The sequence below is a fragment of the Papilio polytes genome, unplaced genomic scaffold (genome assembly GCF_000836215.1).
Source record: "Papilio polytes unplaced genomic scaffold, Ppol_1.0 DF823879.1, whole genome shotgun sequence".
Lineage (NCBI taxonomy): Eukaryota > Metazoa > Arthropoda > Insecta > Lepidoptera > Papilionidae > Papilio > Papilio polytes.
The window spans coordinates 302,367-325,271 of record NW_013525325.1 but is presented as its reverse complement, the minus strand read 5'-3'; the positions used below and the strand labels follow the sequence as shown (position 1 = coordinate 325,271).

Below are 22,905 nucleotides of genomic sequence, written 5' to 3'. Positions count from 1 at the left end.
TTAAAAAAATATCAACATCCCTTAATACAGGTTTATCTGTAATTTACTTCTTACTAATATTATAAATGCGAAAGTTTGTTATAGTCTGTCTAAATAAGATAGTTTGATAAATGACACATATGAAGTATCAAATTCAATTTGTATGAAGGCAAATACCGTACTTGGACGGGTATCGTAGTGACGAAACACGCAGCTAACAATTATGAACTATCGATATTCGGTTTAAATAATTATCGAACTTAACTAAATTTATTATTATCTTATTAACTAATTTATAGGACAATTCTAGTATTGATTATAGTGTAGAGAATTTAGCGATGACAGAAATAATAGCGAAATCCAATTCGATTACGTACGGATGCAGTAGTAATAAATATATATTTACTCTCATTATTTGTAATGATTTTGCAGGTCATTATTAATTTGAGAAAACAGTGGTTTTATTTATTTAAATTATAACTATGAATCTGTTGATTCTGACTTCTATAATAAAAATGGAAAATCGAAAATTTGATTTTACACAATCAACCCTACTAAATTGTCAAATGAATTGTCCACAATGGATCCAGGGGGAGGTCATGGGATCGTGACCCCTCCTGAGCTGATCAAGAGCTTGACAAAATATGTAAAGCACTTGACTTGCCCATAACTATGTGAGCCCCGTGGCACCAAAGCACCGCCCTTTGTCAAATAAATCTATCTTATTTAGACAAACATATCCTAAACTGACTGGATCTTGCCAATTGTCTAATGTACAGGATAATCCGAAATACTAAGCTATATTTGATTTTTCAATGTAGACAAAGTTGCGGGCAATAGCTGTTACATAAAGATGCTTTAGTTTGATTAAATGTAGTTTTGGTGCTCTTAGACCAAAGAAAGTAGGGATGGATTGTGTGAAAGAGGATATGCGAGAAAGGAGTGGATTCAGATATGACTGAGAGAGATGTATGGAGCAGTACATACTGTGCCGACCCTCCGCAAGGGATAAGGGCAAGTGGATGATGATGGATGATGAGTTTTGTTGCTTTTAATATCTCTATATGTGTAATTGACTTTGATTTGGCCCCTCTGGAAATTCGGAGACATACTTTTGGACTCTATTAGTGTACACCTTTCACTAAACTTATTTACAGTGCACACTATATCAATGGGTGAATCTGTATACTGGTGCTATTTATTTCAACCGCCATTTTAGGCGATAATGACTTACATATCCATCCAGAATAGGTGATTTCTGCGTCGTTAATAAACAATGAAGTATGCAGAATTATAGTCATTTTAATCTCAAAACCGTCTGAAAACCTTTCAATTTATATTATTTTCAGAATTTTTTATGCTTTTTTCAAATACTTCAAATGGCTCACCTGAACATTTAATCTAATGACGCTTATAACAAACAGCCTTTCACCCATTGTTATATTTAGTTGTGCTAAACAGTTGAAGGCTGCGAAACAACCGACAATCAGACAATTATTGTGCGATTGTTTAGTCAAAGGTGCTTACTTCAAGTCTTGAGATCAGCAAATTATTCAAACAATATTATAATTTGATGTACAAGATGATGTTGGTTTCCGTAACTTCTCTTTAATGATATCGCAAGGTGATTTTGTACTGAAATCGAATCTTACAATGTTTGATTTGATGTTTTCTTTAATGTACGGTGCTGGTACTGGCTTCAGTCGTGAAGTTAACACTTTACCAAATGTTGAGCATTTTCCACGTCTTACCTTTTGTTTTAATATATAAGACATATCGGTAATACAAGGTAGTAATGGTTCAGGTTCAATTGTTGGTAGATCTTCGTCGAAATCGTTGAAATTTAGTTCGAATATCGACTCTGATGAACTACTTTTGCTAATTTCTGGAGGTTTCGATGTTCCACAAGGCGTCTGTAATGCTTTCATTAAATCGATAACGTAATCCTGATCGTCGATTTTTATTTCGTTGAGTTTTTCTTCCAACTTCTGTTTCTCTTCGAATTCTCGTTTTTCTTTGGCTTTTAACATGTTTGCAACTTGTTCTGATAGTTTGTCTAGTATTTGACTGTTGTTTTCACTTAATGTAGGTATTGGCAGTCGATTTGGAGAATGTAAAAAGGATTCCGAAACACTTCCATTGTGGGAAAGTTTTATGTTTGGTATAGGTAAAGATTTTGTGTTCGATGAAGTCTCTTTTAAACTGGTCTGTGAAAGATGGCTATCGACTAACGCGAATAACGACGAATACACTTTTGATTCCATATTTACTCGATAATTATTTATTTCAACACTTTAAAGGACAGAAAATATTTTGTTTTGATAACAAAGACGTAATACTTGACATAGACAATTAATTTTGTTTATGATTTGTGATGACATTTGTCCGATGAAGTTTTAGAATTGCCATAATAAGAAAAAATTACCCAACATAATTTTTATTTACATGGGGAGAATTTATGTACCATAATTCAAAAAATCAATAAATAATTACATCCAGGTTAACTCATGTTAGTTAAGTTATTAAAATAACTGTAAACCAAAAATGTAACTTCGAAGGGATTCGAACACCTCAGTTATATTTAAATAGAGTTTTTTTTTTCCTTCAAATTATATCTCTTAAAAAATATTCTAAACAATGTTTTTTGTTTCTTCAAATAGTGTTCATTCCATTTCAATGGAAATAACGTTCTGTTATATAAACAAGCTGAATTTCGCAATAAATTGAGAAACACACTTATTTATCTCAAGTAAACAGTAGCGACAAAAATCCTGGAACAAGAATAACGAGTTCCAGTTAATCATATCGACCATTGACTTGTTTTCTTGACATTTGACCGTGTGACGAATGCCGAATGGCTAAAAACTTTGACTTTTAAGAGACAGGACTTAACGAGCGCGCGCCCTTGTTGTCAAATAAAAAGTTGAATGCTTCATTGTTTTGTGTTTTTTGGTTAAATTTAATAATCAGTATGTATTCTTAGACTTTCAATCATTTGTATTTTATTTATAGCGAAAAGTAACATATTTTTTAAAGTATAATGTTATCTTTGTCCGTTTTTGTATAGTCTAAGGCCATAGACCATTTTAGTCGTTTAAAATCAGTCGCACGGTCATTCCGTGGTACACAAGTTGTGTAACAAACAGACGGAATACGTTCTTTTCTGATTCAATTTAATTACGTGAGTAATTCCGATTTATTTTATGTACGCTTTCATTCATGTTTGTGTTTGTTTAAAAGTTATATTAATTTCTGCTTTAAGTCAAGTTATTTTATAGAAATATGATGTAAGACGGTGTTTTTAAAACTTTTTTTTATGAAGTAAGGTGTGCTAGTTATGATCTAATAGTCACAAAATTAGCTGAATCTTTTTATTACTCTATTCCACTTATTATAAGTTTTACTTGTGGCCAGCTATTTTTAAATGCTGATGTTTTTTTTTATAAACATATCTCTAATTGTCCAGTATTTAATGTGGATGATTATGTAAATGTGCCTTTACAGTTTGTTTTTTTGTCACTTCATTACTAGCTTCTTACCTAAAAGGTTAGAGTGGTAATTATGAGAAGGGATGAATCGCATGTAACAAGACGGACGTTAGTTATGAATGTGGAGGGGTACATCGGTAGAGGTAGACGTAGAAAGAGATGGATGGATTGCGTGAAAGTGACATGATAATGAAGGGAGTGATGACTGAGATGACGGATGATAGAGTGCTTTGGAGGACGAAAACTCGGTGCGCCCTACGGGGATAGGATAAGTCAGGGAAGATGATGATGATTACTAGCTTCGTACCTTCCTAACAAAACAATTATATTCTAAAATTATTACTATTCTAGGAGCGGCCGCACACCTTTTACTAAACTATCGTACAACTGTTGTCCGATAGTCGATTGTTTCGCAGCCAATTCAATTGTTTGGAACAAATAAACATCGAGTTGTACGTGTACCGTCATATAATATCATATGGATCAAAAAGAGACTAAATAGTTGTGTAATAATTTGGTCAAAGGTGTGCGCGCCTCTTACTATTTCAAGTGATTTTATCGCGTTCAGATGAACGAAGGAAATTACTTCGGAGTGATTCCACGAGCGTAATCAAATTGACCTATGTCATAACATTTCTTGATCTCCGATAAAACATAAATAAAACCTACGTTTATCTATAAGTTTACACAGATTTTAATAAGCAATAATTATAATAATTAAAGTAAATTTTACTGTTTACCAATGACAAACAAATCTCAACAAAGAGTGCACGCCTTTGAATAAACTTTGCACAACTGTCTTGCTTTGATTCTTATGAGCTTAGGGACACACTACTCGATGTTTAGTTGTGCTATAGTTTGTCTAAATAAAATAGATTAGTTTGATAAATCACGCATATGTAGTATCGAATTCAGTTTGTATGAAGGCAAATGTCATACTTAATAGACAGGTATCGTAGTGAAACACGCAGCGACCAATTATGAACTATCGATATTCGGTTTAAATAATTATCGAACTCAACTAAAATTATTATTTTCTTATTAACTAATTTATAGGACAATTCTAGTATTGATTGTGGTGTAGAGAATTTAGCGATGACAGAAATAATAGTGAAATCCAATTTGATTACGTACGGCTGTAGTAGTAATAAACATTTATTTGCTCTCATTATTTGTTATGGTCATATTTAAATTGAGAAAACAGTGTTTTTTTAAATTCACAAGTTATAACTATAAATCTATCGATTCCAACTTCTATAAGAATAAAAATCGAAAATCGATAAGATTCGTGACTGATTTTACACAACATACAACATAGTACATTTGAAGTGAATTGTCAAACTAATCTAAATTATTTAGACACACTATAAACAGTTGAAGGCTGCGAAACAATCGACAATCAACAGTTGGTCGTTTAGTTTGCTAGATTAGTCCAACGTATGCACCCGCTCTTAGCGTCTAGTACAACGTAAATAAAACCACAATGTAACCTATAAATACACATCAATTCATACTGCGTACAAACAACTTAACAATGGTATCATTTATTTGAATTACTCATGCGAATGACTAAGAAAATACGAAACATTTTTCACGGTTCATCATCTTATCCTACTCCCGTAGTGTCGGCGCAGCAGGTTTTTGTCCTCCAAACTCTATCATACGTCATCTCAGTCATCACTCCCTTTTTGTTCATGTCACCTTTTACACAATCCATCCATCTCTTTAGGTCTATTAGTTAAAAAATACATACAGTTACTAAGTCCAAAACTATAATAATGATCTGGATAATATAACTTATATGCAGAATAGAGAAATTATTAAACAAACATGAGATATAGCAAGAAAATGAGGTAAAAAATAATTTAATTGACTAAATTTGTCTGTTTGTTTTTTTTATAACATAAGGTGGCAAATAGGCAAGCGGCCACCCGAATCCACCGAAATGGAAAGCGACCGCTGCCCATAAACATCTGCAATTGCAGATGCGTTGCCTACCCTTAGTTGACGGAGGAGTAGACGCACATAAAGAGGACATTTCCCCTTCTTATGCGTCTCCTCCACCGTCAAATCCACTTTTCCTTCCCATCCCTTCCTCTCAAGAAAAGGGTGGAAAGGAAAAGGGACTAAAATTGGGTATCCGGCACCACACTCATCAGACGAAACGCGGAATTTCTTCCACTTCACGCCTGTTTCTGTGATCTGTCGTTGAACATTCTTGCAAATTTTGTGTGCTATACCCCCCATTTGTTTTTCAACGTAATAATTGAAGCTATTATTTCTTTAGCATGTTTATAAATAACTAGCTGTTCGCGTGCGGCTTCATCCGCATAAAATTATATATATTTTTTTATTGTTTACATTTGTCAAATTATCAATAGCAAATGTCAAAATGACATGACATGACAAACCTTGGCAATCTTGTTTCCTTGATGTTGGCAGCAACTTATGATCTCTTTCCCACAATAAGGTTTTTATCCAACATATTTACCCCCTAAGTTTGACGTAAGTGTAGAGCTTTTTATTAAAAATAAAATATTAAAAAATATGCTGTAATTGCTGACATGTTAGGCAACAAAGAAGTGTGTGTTTACGCTTTATTATAATAGTACAGATTTGAAATATGGCTTCATTTATCAAAACCAATGAAGTTATGTTTGTAAACATTGAGAAGTTCTTTGTTTTTAAAAAGGAAAATAATAACAGGAAAAAAATCTTAACCTTGTTATTGCCTAGTCAGTGTCGGTTAGTCACGTAACATCCGGCCAATGACCACACATATCTACTTACAGATCCAAGGTGCAAACCTCGGTAGAACTATATACCAGCCGTCGAACGCGTTTTCTTTTGTGAATAAAATCTTACCCTATACGTCTAGACTGTCATTTATGTTTATGTGTTGCTTTGATTCAGATCCGGTCAGGCATAGCTACATGGTACAATCGAGGAAACTGTCGGTGTTCCCCCTTAAGCAGTTGTCAGAATAACTAATTATTTTACGGCTATTACTCACGTCTATTTTCTCGGTGCCGCCACCGAAAAAAATAGATGGGAGTAATAGTCGTAAAATAATTAGTTATAAAAATGTCTTATGAAAATTTAAATAATTTAGTTGTCAGAATGTTTTGTACGTTTTGAGACGACAAACAATAACCAATAGAACGTTGTATATTTGTTTCTATTTTAAAAGATCAGTCAGTGGTACAGCTAATATATTTTTTTTATTATCTCGTTTTTTGCGCAACTCTATGGTACTAGTACTAGTTTTAACTATGGAATATGTTTTAATTACAGGATGAGATCTTTATTCGTATGGGCCCTGCTGGCCCTGTTTGTGTGTGTGCAGTCGCGCACCACACATGTGCAACAGCCAATCACAGCGCAGATAACGTCCCTAACAGACAAGGTAACGTAGTACAAGATGAATAATAACAAAACTATACTATGTACATGTATAACTAGATGGTACTACTGTGTAGCACTAACACGATTACTAGATGGCGCCACTATAAGAGTTAAAACACGCTAGTGCTTCATTAGAAAAATAACAAGATGACTCACTCTGTTCTTTGATGATTTTGTCAGATTGTCATATCTACTACTTTAACAAAGTTTTGTTTAATATTTCAGGATGCGCGTAGAAAGGCCAGTGTACACCCAGCGTTCTCTAACGCAGGCAGGCAAGCTGGTGTTGAAGCATGGAGGATCGTGGTAAGTTTAAATTACTACATTTAGTGATAACATCGGTTAGGCCTGACATAACAGTTGATAGAGTGCCAGGGAAGAAAGCAAATGAACATAAAAAGGAGGAGTCAGAAGTTCATAATATAGAAACACCACAAGAGTAATTTCATTTCCTATTGTTTCAGGACTTCAATCCGGTTGCCGTAGCGCAAAACGACATTGGTAAATTCCATAAAGGAGATTCTTATATTGTTCTTAAGGTAATAATTAACATTTTCCACTTTGATTATTAATTCCCTTTATTCGACCTAAACTATTTTTATAACATAAGGTGACAAACGAGCAAGCGGCCACCTGAATCCACCGAAAGCGACCGATGCCCATAAACATCCGCAATTACAGGTGCATTGCCCTTAATTGACGGAGCAGGAGACTCACATAAAGAGGACATTTCCCCTTCCTATGCGTCTCCTCCACCGTCAAATCCACTTTGTCTACCCAACATTTCCTCTTCAAATATGGATGGAAAGGGAAAGGGATTAAAATTAGGGATTTCCTGTCGAAACCATAATTTAAATTAGCTTTTCCCCACGAATCTATCCTCGTGGAATAAAAAAAATCAACCGTAAGTGGCCTTTGTGCTCTTCCAACTATCCTCTAACTAGCAGTTTAGGCTACAAACAAACATCAATCTAAACTATCAAATTGATATTAGTAAAATTTACAGACGACAGCTGACAAAAAGAACAATCTATCCTGGGACATATACTACTGGATCGGTAGTGAGTCAACACAAGACGAATCGGGAGCGGCGGCCATATTGACTGTAGGGTTGGATGATAAATTCAACGGAGCTGCGATACAGCACAGAGAGACGTTAGGACACGAGAGTCAGCAGTTCCAATCTTTATTCAGACCAGGTACAGAATAAATTCAAATAATGTTTCCCTAATACATTTAGAGCGTGCATATACCTTCGACAACTATCGCAGAACAGTTATGCGATTGTTGTTTGTTTCATCCCATTCAAATGTTTACTTGCACAACTAAAAATCTAGTAGTATGTGACCTATATTTATTTATTTATTTATTTATTTATTTTTAGCTATCAAGTATCTCGACGGTGGGGCTACGTCTGGTTTTAACCATGTGGTGACAAACCCTGGTGCGGAAAAGCGATTGTTCCATATCAAAGGAAAGAAGAATATACGTGTTAGACAGGTATGTTTTTATTAAGAAATTATCAACTTTTATTGAACATTATTTATCTCCTTTACATTCAGTAATTAACTAGTTATAAAAATATGCTTTACAATAGGCAGATTTTCAGGATTTGAACCCACAAACACATTAGTAAATGTACAATCGCAGAAATCCGTGGTGGTTCACTTTCAGAATAATTGTCTTGTTCCTTACATCGAGACAAACTTCTACAAATAACCAATTAGATACCAGTGAGTTGCGAAAACGATATAATAATAATCCATTACCCATTACGGACCGATATTTCGTAGATCCATCTAAATTTTTAGCAGTGTGAATCGGTATTTACTGAACTAGCGCGTACCATCCTTCGACCACATCTTCACCTTGGTCTAGGTGGGATAGTGGTTAAGCGCTGGTTTTGCAATTTAAAAAAAAATGCGTCTTATTGTTTGCTTGCGTTGTCTATACGATAAAAATGTTAAAGAGATACAAAGAGAAAGAGAACAGTGGTAGTGCCCGCTTTAACATCTTAGCACGAATGGGCCGGCACGCCCGGTGTAATACCACGACCACACAGAAGATAGGCGTGAAATGGAAGCAATTCAGAGTTTCGTCTGATGAGTGTGGTGCCGGAGGCCTAATTTAAGTCTTTTTCTTCTCCCTTTTCTTATAAGGAGTGGATTTAACGGTGGAGGAGATGCATAGGAAGGGGAAATATCCTCTTTATTTGCGTTTCCTCCTCCGTTGTATAAGGGTAGGCAACGTATGTGCAATTGAGGATGTCTATGGGCAGTGGTCGCTTCGCCATTTTCGCGATTTCAGGGGGCCGCTTGCTCGATTGCCACCTTATGTTATAAAAAAAAAGAGATTGTAACTTTCTACACTGATAGATTTCCCGATTGTACTCTAATAGAGTTCATAATGAGTCGTGTTTCAGGTGGACCCACTAATCGCTTCAATGAATAAAGGGGATTGCTTCGTTTTGGACATAAATAATGATATTTATGTATACGTGGGTGACAGTGCTAACCATAAGGAACGTCTGAAGGCGATATCATTCGCTAACCAGGTTAGAGACCAGGACCACAACGGCAGAGGAAGGGTCGATATCGTTGGTGAGTAATTTAGATTAGACTGCGTTAAGATTGTTCAATATTTTAAGTTTACAATGATTTATAAGAATATCAAATTAACACGTTCACTGCGTAACAGGCTAATATCGGCCTGACGCGGTACCTAAGCTGGTGAGGACGAAAACTATGTCCCACTCCCTAGCGTGAAACGATTATCTTTGGTATACATTACATAAAATGTATACATTATGTTTCTACAAAGTTTTAGCAATTTTATCTATCCTAAAGCTGGTGGGTTCATAAAGACCTGCCGTGTATTAGCGGAAATATTAGTGGGCACATTTTGGCCCGCCGCCGCCCTAGATAAAGAATCATGCTTTTACTCGCCGCAATAAACGTATTAAAGACTCTTAAATTTACTCTTAAATTTTACACTTCCCACCCTTTTCTTATAATGGAGGAGACGCATAAGAAAAGAAATCTCTTTATATGCGTCTCCGTCAATTAAGGGTAGGCAACCTGAAATTACATGTCTATGGGCATTCACTTCGCCTTTTTGTTGAAAACAGTCGCTTGCTTATCTATACTTCTATACTATTATAATAAAGCGTAAACACACACTTCTTTGTTGCCTAAGATGTCAGCAATTACAACATATTTTTGAATAATTCTTTGATTAATAAAAAGCCCTACTTACGTCACGCTTTAGGCTATTTCACACCATTAAACTTAGGGGGTAAATATTTTGGATGAAAAGACTAATGTGGGAAAGAGACCATAAATTGCTGCCAACATAAGGGAGCAAGGTTGCCATCGTTTGTCATCATGTCATGTCATTTTGACATTTGCAATTGAATTTGACAGATGTAATCAATGAAACAATTATCATAATTTCATGCGAATGAAGTCGTGGGAACAACTAGCCTTCTATAATATAAATTTTTTTCAGACCAATACTCAAGTGATAGCGATGTCCAGAAATACTTCACCGCCTTAGGTTCAGGAACAAGGGATATAGTACCTGAAGCAAGTGCCGGTGGAGATGATCAGGTAAGCTAACTATTAATTTTAGATTAACTACTTAATGTTAAGAACAAAATTAGTACCGTGCTATAGAATTGGCGCAACACTAGATTATCGGCATAAACGTCACGTCCCTAGCTGACAGCTGTCAATGTCACTACAAGTATGGATTTGGCGCGCATCCTGAGTCCTGACGAGAAGTGTTGCTCTGAGTTTAAACCGACAGTATCAATTAAATAAGTTGTCTAATATAATAACGTCAAACTTTATTATATTTAAATACTGTAGCTCGCGACTTCGACTTCTATTTTACTCACAGATAAAGTAGCTTTTTAACGGTGTAAGAATTTTTTAAATCGTGCCAGTAGTTTTTAAATTATTTCAATATATACAAAAATATAAATCAAATTATAATAGTAAATATGTATAAGGGCTAGAATACATAGACAGTAAAATTGAGTAGTCGCTGGCATGCCAGTTACTGGCATTTGTCGGATACAGGCGAACAATGCTAGAATATTCACACCATACATGATTAAACAAGCCTGTCTAGATTTTTTTTGAATTAAAATGTCTTACAAATGCATTAACTTAAGGCCCTTCTTGTTTCTTTTATTAATATAAGTTTATCTTCTTATTAATTCTAGACTTTCGAACGGAGCGAAGAAGATGCAGTTTCTCTATCTGAGATATCTGACAGCAAGGGATCTCTGGTTGCTACTCCTCTACGCAAGCCATTCAGGCAAGAAAACTTAAAACCACAAGTAAGGCAATACAATTATCTATTATATGCATATTTACTTAATAAAAAAAAACAAATAAACTGAACTTTATGTTCATAAAGTTCCATAATTTGGTTAACTTACCATCTCCCGATATTCGGGGAAATTATTATTATGGCAGCCCTGAAAACCTCACCCCAAAATTCCCGAAATTGCTATACTATCTTAAAAATTAAAAAAAAAACAACGGTGTTGTATTTATGTTAGTTTATTAATTACGTAAATTACTTTTACAATTGTATTTTCGCTGACACTAACATATTTTATATTTCAGGAAGCTTATATCTTGGACACTGTTAGTGGAAGTATTTATGTATGGCTGGGAAGACAAGCCACAAAAAGAGTAAGTATATAAAAAAAAACATTTTCCTTTTCGGTCACACCTGTGGTTTTCGTGTATTTTCCCTCTCACTCTATTTATAATATTAGTAGACTCTTAGTCAGCCTTATAGGAGTATTAATTGTTTAAAAGTATAATATTTGACACATTTCGCTACAATATAATTAATTACAATAGAGAAATTATAAAAAATAATATTTTAATAACGTTTACAAACATTCCCGCCAAAATGTATTTAATATCAAAGTGACATTTACTTTTTTTTCAGGAAAAGACAGAAGCGATGTCAAAAGCACAACAGTTGTTGAGATCTAAAAATTATCCATCATGGGTAAGTTAGTTTAAAATAGATTTTATTTTAAATTTAATTGACTTACTGAATAGTGAATAGGAGGAAGGGAATAATTTTTTTTTCTATCAGGTGCAAGTGACAAGGATTCCCCAAGGCACGGAGCCAGCGGCGTTCAAACAATACTTCGCGACCTGGCAGGACGCTGGCATGTCACACAGTCGACTTGTAAGATCTATTCACGGTGAGTACAAAGAAAACGTGAAAGAAACTTATTCGTGACTTTATTATATAATTTACTGCGTTATTAAGAATGTTAAAACTTTGACCTGGCAGCGCTAGAATCGCTATCGAATATTCTTCCATGTTCCCTTAATTATATTTTTCCGTAATATAGCAGGGTTTTTATATAGCTGCCATGGCAAAAACATTGTAAATAAACTTTAATGTTTTAAATTATGAGAATAAAAGTAAAAATTGTATTTTACACATTGTTACTTGTAGTTAATGGTTATAATTATAATTGCGTGGGATTCAATTGTTTTTTGTTTGGTAATTGCAATTTTTAATTGTATTTATTTTATGCACGTGTTCTGGGAATATGAAGTACAAAAATAATTTTAAGCATGGAATTTACGGAGATCATGTTACGTTGTATTTAAGTAAGGGTTTCATTTTATATTATTTATTTCAGAAACTTCTTAGGGTAACAAGAAGAAGAAAATACTGTGCTATGACCCAGTCTTGACATATTTTTGTATATCTATTAAAAGCTTTACATATTTAAATGTTTAAACTAATAGCATGGGAAATACTCATTTTATACATTGTAATATAATTTTTGTAATGCCAATTGAATAAGAAAATAAATAAATATTATACCTGGATTTTGTTTTATTTATTTAAGAAGTTTGGGAAATTACTGCTTATGGACTCATTGGTGTTAGCTTACGCATGCGGACATGCATCTTGCTTGGAATCTAGTTGAAATAAATACATTTAGAAAAAACTATAATGCAATACTTGAGACTTACTATGAACAATAAATAGGAATTCGTTCCATAAGTTTTCATGAATGATTCTTTTTCCACAATTTAAATCAATGATATTTTACCGGAGTAGTTATACAATAAAACATAAAAAAAACATTAACGTAAATAAATACAAACATTTACTTTAAATAATTTTGAAATATAATTGTCATTGACGTTTGGCTGTATGACTATAGAACTTTTGCCTTATGTAAATGAAATCTAAACAAAACGTCAATGGTGATTGACTCAAATGTCAAATTTTAAATTGATAAAAAAAATTCAAATTCCTATTTACTTTTGTAATTATAATCGATGGGGTCGACTATTTATTAAAAAATATAATGAATTACATTCAAATGTTTAGTTTTTAAACTGTATAAATAACAGACAACTGTTTGCTGTGTTCTGCTCTTTTAAAAAGATAAGAATTTTTATCTATAATTTACTGGACTGATAATTTCAGCCAAAACAACAATGAATGAAAACTCGATTCAACCGAAACTCTACAAAGGCGTAGTCAAATCAGAAACTGTTATGGTATTCGAGGAAATACCTAATTTTCAACAAACTGTAAGTATTCCCTTTTCAATTCATTTACGCAAATAAATTAAGTTTGTTAGAATACCAGCTGTTGCCCGCGACTACGTCCGCGTGATTTAAATGAAATTCAATTGCAGTTTATGGGCAATCGCTTTCCATTTTGGTGGATTCAGGCCGCTTGCTCATTTGCCACCTTATAAAAAAAATAATGCTGAAAATTCATAATTTTGTTTGTATGTTTGTTACAGGATTTAAGACAGGATTCGGTGTTTGTACTAGACATGGGCGATGAGTTATATGTGTGGGTAGGAGAAGATGTGTCCGACTTAGAAAGAAAAGTAACATTTAATATACATGTAAGTATTATATTTTTCTCTAATCCCTCATTTTATCTGTTTAATACTTATACTAGCTGCTGCTCGCGACTTCGCCCTTGTGTAATTAAAATAATAACAAAAGTGAGTAGCCTAAGCATTCCAGACTATCCTCTACATCTACGCAAAATTTCATGAAGTGGACCTCCAGCAGTATAGGCTACAAACTAACAAACATCCATCTAAACTTTCGCATTTATAATATTAGTATTAAGACCAAAATTAGTACTGTGCTGTAGAATTGGTGTAACTCTAGATTATCGGCATATGAGAGGATGGGAAGGGGAAGTGGATTTGATGATGGAGGAGATGCATAGGAAGGGAAATATCCTCTTTATGTACGTCTCTTCTGTCGGTTAAGGGTAGGCAACGCTGCAATTGTGGATGTCTATGGTCAGTCGCTTCGCCATACTGAAAGATTCAGGTGGCCGCTTGCTTATTTGCCACCTTATATTATAAAAAAAAGTCACGTCCCTCGCTGACAGCTGTCAATGTCACTAGAAGGATGGATCTGGCGCGCATCCTGAGTCCTGACGAGAAGTGTTGCTCTGAATTTAAATTGACAGTATCAAATAAGTTTTTTTAAAAATATGAAGTATATTATAATGCACTTAACTTTTCAGACTCATCTAATACAGCTAAAGGCTAATTTCAGTAAGAATTGGGATGTTATAATGACGAAACAAGGACTAGAACCTGAATGTTTTAAGAAATCATTTGGGAAATGGCAACCCGAGTTACTAGAGGTGAGTTTCAAATCATAAAATTAATATAACTTAATATATTCTTAAGAAAACCTTTATAAACCCTTCTACGGTCAAATGGAGTAACTCCTCTATAGTGGTGGGGAAAATTTTCCCTTTACCAGTCAGATTGTGTTCTCCATTGCATGCTCTTCACTCGCCTGACCTGAATTACTGTAATTATATACAATAATTTCTTTTTCGTATTTAAAAAAAAAACTGTGTAAATCGAGTTTTTATATTTATTAAAGAAATAGTAGTACAAGAAAGTATTTTATCTATACTATTATAATAAAGCGTAAACACACACTTCTTTGTTGCCTCAGATGTCAGCAATCACAGCATATTTTTGAATAACTCCTTTTTTAATAAAAAGCCCTACACTTACATCACGCTTTAGGCTATAGATTGTATGTGTAGGGCCTTTTATTACAGAAAGAATTATTTAAAAATATGCTATAATTGCTGACATCTTAGGCAACAAAAAAGTGTGTGTTTACACTTTATTATAATAGTACGAGCTGTTGCCCGCGACTTCGTCCGCGTGGAAAACATACGAACTCTATAAATAACAAAAAGCTACGTATCCCGGGAACCGGACATTTCTCGGGGATGAAGCTTATCCCATGTGTACTCCACACTTTGTTTTATATCTGTGACACATTTCAATAAGATATGTTGAACCATTGCAGAATGATCGAGTAAACATTAAAAAACTAAATTAATGAATCCCAGGGGAACCGTAACGATTCCCGGGATAAAAAGTAGCCTATGTATTCTTCCAGACTATGCTCTAAACCTGTGTCAAATTTCATGGAGATCCGTTCAGCCGTTTTGGCTACAAACGCTAACAAACATCCATCCATCCATCTAAACTTTCGCATTTATAATATTAGTAAGATTAGTAAGATAGATACATGTAATATATTACAAATGTTTTTTTTTTCAGAAATTAAGAAATAGTGACAGTGATGAAAAATATGATGCATTGAATTTCAACGAAATAGATGACTAAAGGAAATAATTGAAATACAATAAAAAGAAATTATAAATGTATAAACAATATTCCCTTTATAAATAGACTAGCTGTTGCTCGCGACTTCCTCCACATGTAAAAAAATATAGTCTATGTTACTCACTGATAAAATAGCTTTTTAATGGTGAATTTTTGAAATTGTCCCAGTAGTTTTTGAGTTATTTCAATTACAAAAATCTTTCCTCTTTATAATATCAGTATAGATATATTAAACTGGGACGACCTAGGCTATAATTTTTTATTATTTTTTAAATTCTTGAAATTGTCCCAGTAGTTTTTGAGTTATTTCAATTACAAATTTCCTCTTTATAATATTAGTATAGATATATTAAACTGGGACGACATAGGCTTTAATTTTTTATTATTTTTAAAATTTTTGAAATTGTCCCAGTAGTTTTTGAGTTATTTCAATTACAAATTTCCTCTTTATAATATTAGCATAGATATATTAAACTGGGACGACGTAGGCTATAATTTTTTATTATTTTTTTAATTTCACGCGGGTGAAGTCGCGAGCAACAGCTAGTCTGTTTACTACAGTTGAAATAATATACTATAGCATGTAAATAACTGGTCATAGATTTTTTATTACACAGAGTAAATAAAGTAAGAGTATAAAAAAGATTCCTAATAAATGTCTTCTATATTTTTTTACAAAGAATTTATTTTATTGTAATATAAGGAAATATCTATTTTCATACATCTTTCATCTAAATAAATATATCATAGAAATAATGCATTTTGTTTATTATAAATTATTCCAACTGTGAAAAAAAAATCAAAAGTAATTTACTTTTAGATATTTGGATATATATTTTTATTTAGCACTAGCTGTTCCCGTGCGGCTTCATCCGCATGGAATTATGAATTTTTTTTATTGTTAACACTTGTCAAAGTATCAATAGCAAATGTCAAAATGACATGACATGACAAACCTTGGCAATCTTGCTTCCTTGATGTTGGCAGCAACTTATGGTCTATTTCCCACATTAGGGTTTTTATCTAAAATATTTACCCCTAAGTTTAATGACGTGAAAATATATAGACTAAAGCGTGACGTAAGTGTAGGGCTGTTTATTAAAGAAAGAATTATTCAATAATATGCTGTAATTGCTGACATCTTAGGCAACAAATAAATGTGTTTTTACGCTTTATTATAATAGTATAGATTTATTGGTAATATTTCTTATTGTGTGTTGAATAAACTTGCGTGGAACGGAACGTACCGCGTGTCAAATCCGCCATTTTGATTTTAACAGAATAACAGCAGAGATTTAATAATAAATCGATTACATTAATAGTTTTTGTAGTAAATTAAAGGCTTTTTATCTATTTTTATAAATAAAATATGAAATTAGTGAAAATATTCTCATATAAGTTTGATATATAGAGATATATGTCTCTATCACACTTAGGCTCTTTAGAATACATGCGTCTCACTCTGGAACTGTCAATTGGAAGAGCAAAGTTCTATCTCTGTCGCACTTGAGTATTCTTATATGTTCCGTCTCTCTCTTAAATGGTCAACTAATTTTTATAAAGATTTTTGTAGAAATATTTCTTGAACTCATATGTTTATTTGTGTTCTTTTTATATAGACAATAAATGTTGTTATAAATCTTCGTTTTATTTACCTTTTTTAAAGTATTATTTTTTTATTTTAGTACCCGTAATAAAAACATAATTCGATTTTAATTGTCTTTGGCTGCGATCGTTAACCACGCCCTTTACTAAAGGTTCTCAACCTCAGCTCGCGGGCAACATGGCGCGGAACGATTCGACACATTCTGATTTTCTTAAATTTTATTCCTTAGTTTAATTTTTTTGGAGTGCGTAGATAGGTTTAGTAAATCTATCCTAATATTATAAAGAGGAAAGATTTGTATTTTTGTATGTATTGAAATAACTCGAAAACTATTGGGCCGATTTTAAAAATTCTTTCACCATCAGAAAGGTAGTTAGTTTATTATTGCTAATGTTTAGGAGCTATTAATAAACAGCTTGTTTCTGGACGCCGGCGTTATTATTATATAAGAAAAATAGGTGGGAAAATAAGAACATATCGAAGAAGTTGGTCGATAAAAGTGGCGGACCACTTGAGCGATATTTTAGAATGTAGTCTAGAGTACAAGAAAGTTGGGCACCCATGCCCTATACTAATGCACTGAATATAGTAAACGATTGAATCTTAGAAGTGTGAGGTCATTCGGTCATATTCTTGTCAGGAATGCCATAAATGGAATCTCTTTAAAATTATTTACGTAAATAAAATAAAAAGTATTCGTACTTTATAAACAAAATAAATGTAAATGCGAATGTTTAGATGGATGTTTGTTAGAGTTTGTAGCCTAAACGGCTCAACGGATTTCGATGAAATTTGGTACAGATGTAGAGGATAGTCTGGAAGAACACATAGGGTACTCACTTTTGTTTTTTTTCTAATTTCACTCGGACGTAGTCGCGAGCAAAAGCTAGTAATATTATAAATGCGAAAGTTTAGATGGTTGTTTGTTAGAGTTTGTAGCCTAAACGGCTCAACGGATTTCGATAAAATTTGGTATATATGTAGAGGATAGTCTGGAAGAACACATACTCTACTTACTTTTTTTGTATTCCACGCGATAGTCGCGGGCGAAAGCTAGTAATATATATTTTTCAATGTCAAATTCCGATGTCTATACAAGGTCATTAAAGTCTTGTGTTATTTCCTTAAACATGTTTGCGTTTATTTTACTAGCTTTCGCTCGCGAATCCGTCCGTGCGGGATTAAAAAAATACAAGTAGCCTATACTTCAGACTATCCTCTATATCTGTGCCAAAATTCATCGAAATCCGTTCATCAGTTTAGGCTACAAACCCACAAACATCCATCTAAACTTTCGCATTTATATTAGTATGATTTAAAAAAAAAAAACTAGTTTGTGTCTAAGACTAACGTAGAATGAAAATAATGTTCTAACATTATAAATGCGAAAGTTTAGATGGATGTTTGTTAGAGTTTGTAGCCTAAACTGCTGAACGGATCTCGCTTGTCATATTTATAGTCTGGGAGAAGGAATAGGCTTTTGATCCTGGAAACAGTTACGGTTTTTATGGGATACATTAATCTTTTCCTTTTTATATAATATAAGGTGACAAACGAGCAAGCGGCCACCTGAGTCCACCGAAATGGAAAGCGACTGCACATAAACATCCGCAATTGCAGCGTTGCCTACCCTTCATTGACGGAGACGCACATAAAGAGGACATTTCCCCTACCTATGCGTATTCTCCACCGTCAAATCCACTTATTCCGATCCTCTCCTCTTAAGAAAACGGTGGAAAGGAGAGTCTAGAATAAGGCCTCCGGCACCACACTCATTAGACGAACGGCAGAATTGCTTCCACTTCACGCCTGTTTTCTGTGTGGTCGTGGTATTACTCCGGGCGAGCCGACCCATTCGTGCGAAGATGTTAAAACGGACTCTACCACTGTTATCATGTTTATTCGATAATTCTGTAACGTTTCAATATATCTTATTCAAAAACACAGATTAAATAAAATCTTTAGTAACACATGGGATACGATTTAGCCTCAAAAAATGTCAGGTTTCCGTGGGATAAGTAGTTTTTTATGGTTTTGGTATGTTTTTAATTTAGGGATAGTGATAATAACTAGCTGTTCCCATGCGGCTTCATCCGCAGGTAATTATAAAAACTTCACTTTATCGTTTACATTGGTCAATTTATCAATTGCAAATGTCAAAATGACATGACATGTGACAATTCATGGCAATCTTGCTTCCTTGATGTTGGCAGCAACTTATGGTCTCTTTCACACATTAAGTTTTTTATCCAATTTATTTACTCCCTAAGTTTAATAGCGTGAAAATATATAGCCTAAAGCGTAAGTTAATGTAGGGTCTTTTTATTAAAAAAAGAATTATTCAAAAATACGGTGTAATTGCTGACATCTTAGGCAACAAAGAAGTGTGTGTTTACGCTTTATTATAATAGTATAAATAAAAGCTTACATTAGTACTGACTGATATAAGATAATGTAGCTTTTTAATGGCGAAAGAATATTTAAAATCTATTCAACAGTTTTTTAGTTTCCTCTGTACATAAAAAAATACAAATCTTTCCTCGTTATACTTAAGATTTTTTGTAAACTAGTTTATGTCTAAAAAGTTCGTTAAATTTGTATTTCTTACATCCAACCATAAACAGAGTGCTGTATTTAGATATATAAAGAGAATAATTTTTTAATTCGCTAAGATAGCGAAAGAATTTACTCAGATAACTATAACTAGTTGTTGCTCGTGACTTCGTCTGGGTCAAATTAAAACAATATTAAAAGCATAGCCTATATTACGCTATAATATAGCTTTTTAATGGTGAAAGAATTTTTGAAAACGGCCTAGTATTTGATTTATTTTAATACATACAAAAATACAAATATTTCCTCTATATATTAGTACTAGTTTTCGCCCGCGACTCCGCCCGCTTGGAATTAAAACCAAAGTGAGTAGTGTGTTCTTCCAGACTATCCTCTACGTCTATACCAAATTTCATCGAGATCCGTTCAGCAGTTTAGGCTACAAACTCTAACAAACATCCATCTAAACTTTCCCATTTATAATAGTGTGATAGACGTATAGATATACTTGCATTTCAAATGTCTATGGTCACTCCGTCCGTTCATCTGTTCGCGTAAAAAAGATTTTACGCGAATAAAGTCGTGATCTTAAACTTGTTTTTGTTGAAATGTGAATTACATATCGTGTTTAGTCCAACATACAGGTTTGTTGGAGAAGGTTGTAGAGCAAATATATTTTTTTATTTAAAAAACTAAATTGTTACATGATTGAGTACTTTGTTTATTTTACTTGTACAAAACCTGAGGAATTTGATTTACAAGTATTGGATAGTAAGCTTTTTTGGTAAGTAAATTAATTTTTAAAAGATTTATTTGTAACTAGCTGTTCCAGTGCGGCTTTATCCGCACTTCTAAAGACTTTATTGTTTACATTGCAAATGTCCTTAACGTTGGCAGCTAGTTTATGTTCCCTTTCACATGAAGATTTGTTTCCAATTTATTTACCCTTAAGTTTAATAGCGTGAATATAGCCTAAAGCGTGTAAGTGTAGGGCTTTTTATTAAAGAAAGAATTATTCATATTTATTTATTCTTTTTCGATTTTTCGAATTTTCATATGTACATAATTTACTCGACGTTCTTACCGGTAAGGAAAACATCGTGATGCAACCTACACATATCGGTGAAGAGATTCAAAGATATGTGTGAAGTCAACCCGCAGTGCAGCGTGTTTGACTATGGCCTAGTCACCCTAACTCAGGGTAGGCTCCGAGCCCCATTCCCCCCGTAAAATGGGTCTGCAAGTGCGGACGGCGCTGGCTAGATCGCGGAAGATTGCGAGTGTTCCCGTGACCCAGCCATCGGCGGACAGGAGGAACACCGCTGGGTTTTTAGTGGATGTTCCGGCCATGTCTGTTCTTTTGGCCGGCGAGTCTCACATAGCCCCCTGGCAACGGGGGGGACGCGTAAAGGCATGTTCCCAACGAGAAAAAAAAGAGGCTCAGAGCCCTCACTAGGGACGTATAGTGAGCTGGTGGCTGACATTCTACGCCACGAAGTAGTGTGTTTACGCTTTATTATATTATATAGACAATCTTTCAACCGCGACTCCGTCCGCGTGGTATGAAAAAAAAAAACATGAGTTGCCTATGTGTTCTTCCAGACTATCCTCTATATATGTTCCAAATTTTATCGAAATCCGTTTAACCGTTTAGACTACAAACTCTAACAATCATCCATCCATCCATCTAAACTTTCGCATTTATAATATTACTAGCTTTCGCCCGCGATTCCGTCCGCGCGGAATTAAAAAAATCAAAAGTGAGTAGCCTATGTGTTCTTCCAGACTATCCTCTACATCTATACCAAATTTCATCGAGATCCCTTCAGCCGTTTAGGCTACAAACTCTAACGAACATCTAAACTTTCGCATTTATAATAATACGAGCTGTTGCCCGCGACTTCGTCCGCGTGGTATTAGAAAACATACAAACTATATAAATAACAAAAAGTTACGTATCCCTCGGGAACCGGACATTTCTCAGGGATGAACCTTATCCCATGTGTGCCCCAGACTTTGTTTTATATCTGTGCCAAATTTCAATAAGATATGTTGAACCGTTGCAGAATTATCGAGTAAACATTAAAAAACAAACTCAATGCATCCCTCGGGAACCGTGACTATTTCCGGGATAAAGTAGCCTATGTGTTCTTCCAGACTATGCTCTACATCTATACCAAATTTTATCGAGATCCCTTCAGCCGTTTAGGCTACAAACTCTAACAAACATCCATCCATCCAACTAAACTTTCGCATTTATAATATTAGTAAGACTAGTTTTCCACCGCGACTCTGTCCGCGCGGTATTAAAAAAAAGCAAAAGTGAGTAGCCTATGTGTTCTTCCAGACTATCCTCTACATCTATGCCAAATTTCATCGAAATCCGTTTAACCGTTTAGACTACAAACTCTAACAAACATCCATCCATCTAAACTTTCGCGTTTATAATATTACTATGATTACTATGATAGTATGATAGATATACAAGTATAGATTATACATTCTTCTCGTGTTCTTGTGTTAGAATATGTTGGATAACTACAGTAAAGATGTAACGATATAAAATTATCCTCCTTAAACCGGTTGGAAAACGTTATTATTAAAAAATAATTAACCAGTTATTTTTCTGTGTCTTTATCCTCCTTTGTATTTTATATATGTTAATTTATATAATTATCTTAGATCCCGAGTTCGAATACCTGTGTTTTTATATGTACAGTCTCGGAAATCAGCGGTATACCACTTGAGGAAAAATTGCCTTCGTTGCAACGATAACTTCGCTTCTTATAATTAAGCTGTTCCCGTGCGGCTTCATCCGCATGAAATTATGAAAATTTTGTTTTATAGTTTACATTTGTCAAATTATCAATAGTAAATGTCAAAATGACATGACATGACACACCTTGGCAATCTTACCTTCTTGATGTTGGCAGCAACTTATGGTCTCTTTCCCACATTAGGGCTTTTATCTAAAATATTTACCCAAAAGTTTAATGGCGTGAAAAAATATAGTCTAAAGCGTGACGTAAGTAGGGCTTTTTATTAATCAAAGAATTATTCAAAAATATGCTGTGTTTGTCTCCTACGTAGGCGTGAGTCGTTACGTCATTTTCGAGAAACGTAACGAAACTAGTGATTTGTTCGGCGTCACATGTTTCAAAACTAGTGATTTTTGT

The 22,905-nt window shown here is 34.0% G+C and overlaps 3 protein-coding genes across 3 annotated transcripts in view; 2 read left to right on the top strand and 1 right to left on the bottom strand.

The window, feature by feature from the left end:
* Nucleotides 1-479: 479 nt before the first annotated feature.
* On the bottom strand, nucleotides 480-2,323 carry LOC106102998. The gene has a single exon (XM_013282625.1). The coding sequence runs from the start codon at nucleotides 2,241-2,243 to the stop codon at nucleotides 1,533-1,535; it is 711 nt and encodes a 236-aa protein (XP_013138079.1). The 5' UTR covers nucleotides 2,244-2,323; the 3' UTR covers nucleotides 480-1,532.
* A 735-nt stretch (nucleotides 2,324-3,058) lies between these two features.
* Nucleotides 3,059-15,590, top strand: LOC106102997 (gelsolin-like). Its single transcript, XM_013282624.1, has 16 exons — nucleotides 3,059-3,160; nucleotides 6,762-6,873; nucleotides 7,098-7,178; nucleotides 7,337-7,411; nucleotides 7,879-8,071; nucleotides 8,257-8,372; nucleotides 9,295-9,472; nucleotides 10,380-10,480; nucleotides 11,101-11,217; nucleotides 11,510-11,578; nucleotides 11,844-11,906; nucleotides 11,997-12,108; nucleotides 13,362-13,468; nucleotides 13,687-13,794; nucleotides 14,436-14,558; nucleotides 15,505-15,590. The coding sequence occupies exons 2-16, from the start codon at nucleotides 6,763-6,765 to the stop codon at nucleotides 15,568-15,570; spliced, it is 1,620 nt and encodes a 539-aa protein (XP_013138078.1). The 5' UTR covers nucleotides 3,059-3,160; nucleotide 6,762; the 3' UTR covers nucleotides 15,571-15,590.
* Nucleotides 15,591-20,355: 4,765 nt separating this feature from the next.
* LOC106103067 (serine protease snake-like) overlaps nucleotides 20,356-22,905 on the top strand; it is a 17,570-nt gene continuing 15,020 nt past the window's right edge. The window contains exon 1 of the mRNA XM_013282729.1: nucleotides 20,356-20,513. The gene's annotated coding sequence lies outside the window, so the exon portion shown is untranslated. The remainder of the gene's footprint in view (nucleotides 20,514-22,905) is intronic.

Excerpts from the sequence above, each read along its gene's own strand:
- LOC106102998 (XM_013282625.1), bottom strand. The coding sequence starts at position 2,243 with ATGGAATCAAAAGTGTATTCGTCGTTATTCGCGTTAGTCGATAGCCAT.
- LOC106102997 (XM_013282624.1), top strand. The coding sequence starts at position 6,763 with ATGAGATCTTTATTCGTATGGGCCCTGCTGGCCCTGTTTGTGTGTGTG. Across the intron at positions 7,179-7,336 it reads TTGAAGCATGGAGGATCGTG|GACTTCAATCCGGTTGCCGT; the intron begins GTAAGTTTAAAT and ends CTATTGTTTCAG. Across the intron at positions 12,109-13,361 it reads ACTTGTAAGATCTATTCACG|CCAAAACAACAATGAATGAA; the intron begins GTGAGTACAAAG and ends TGATAATTTCAG.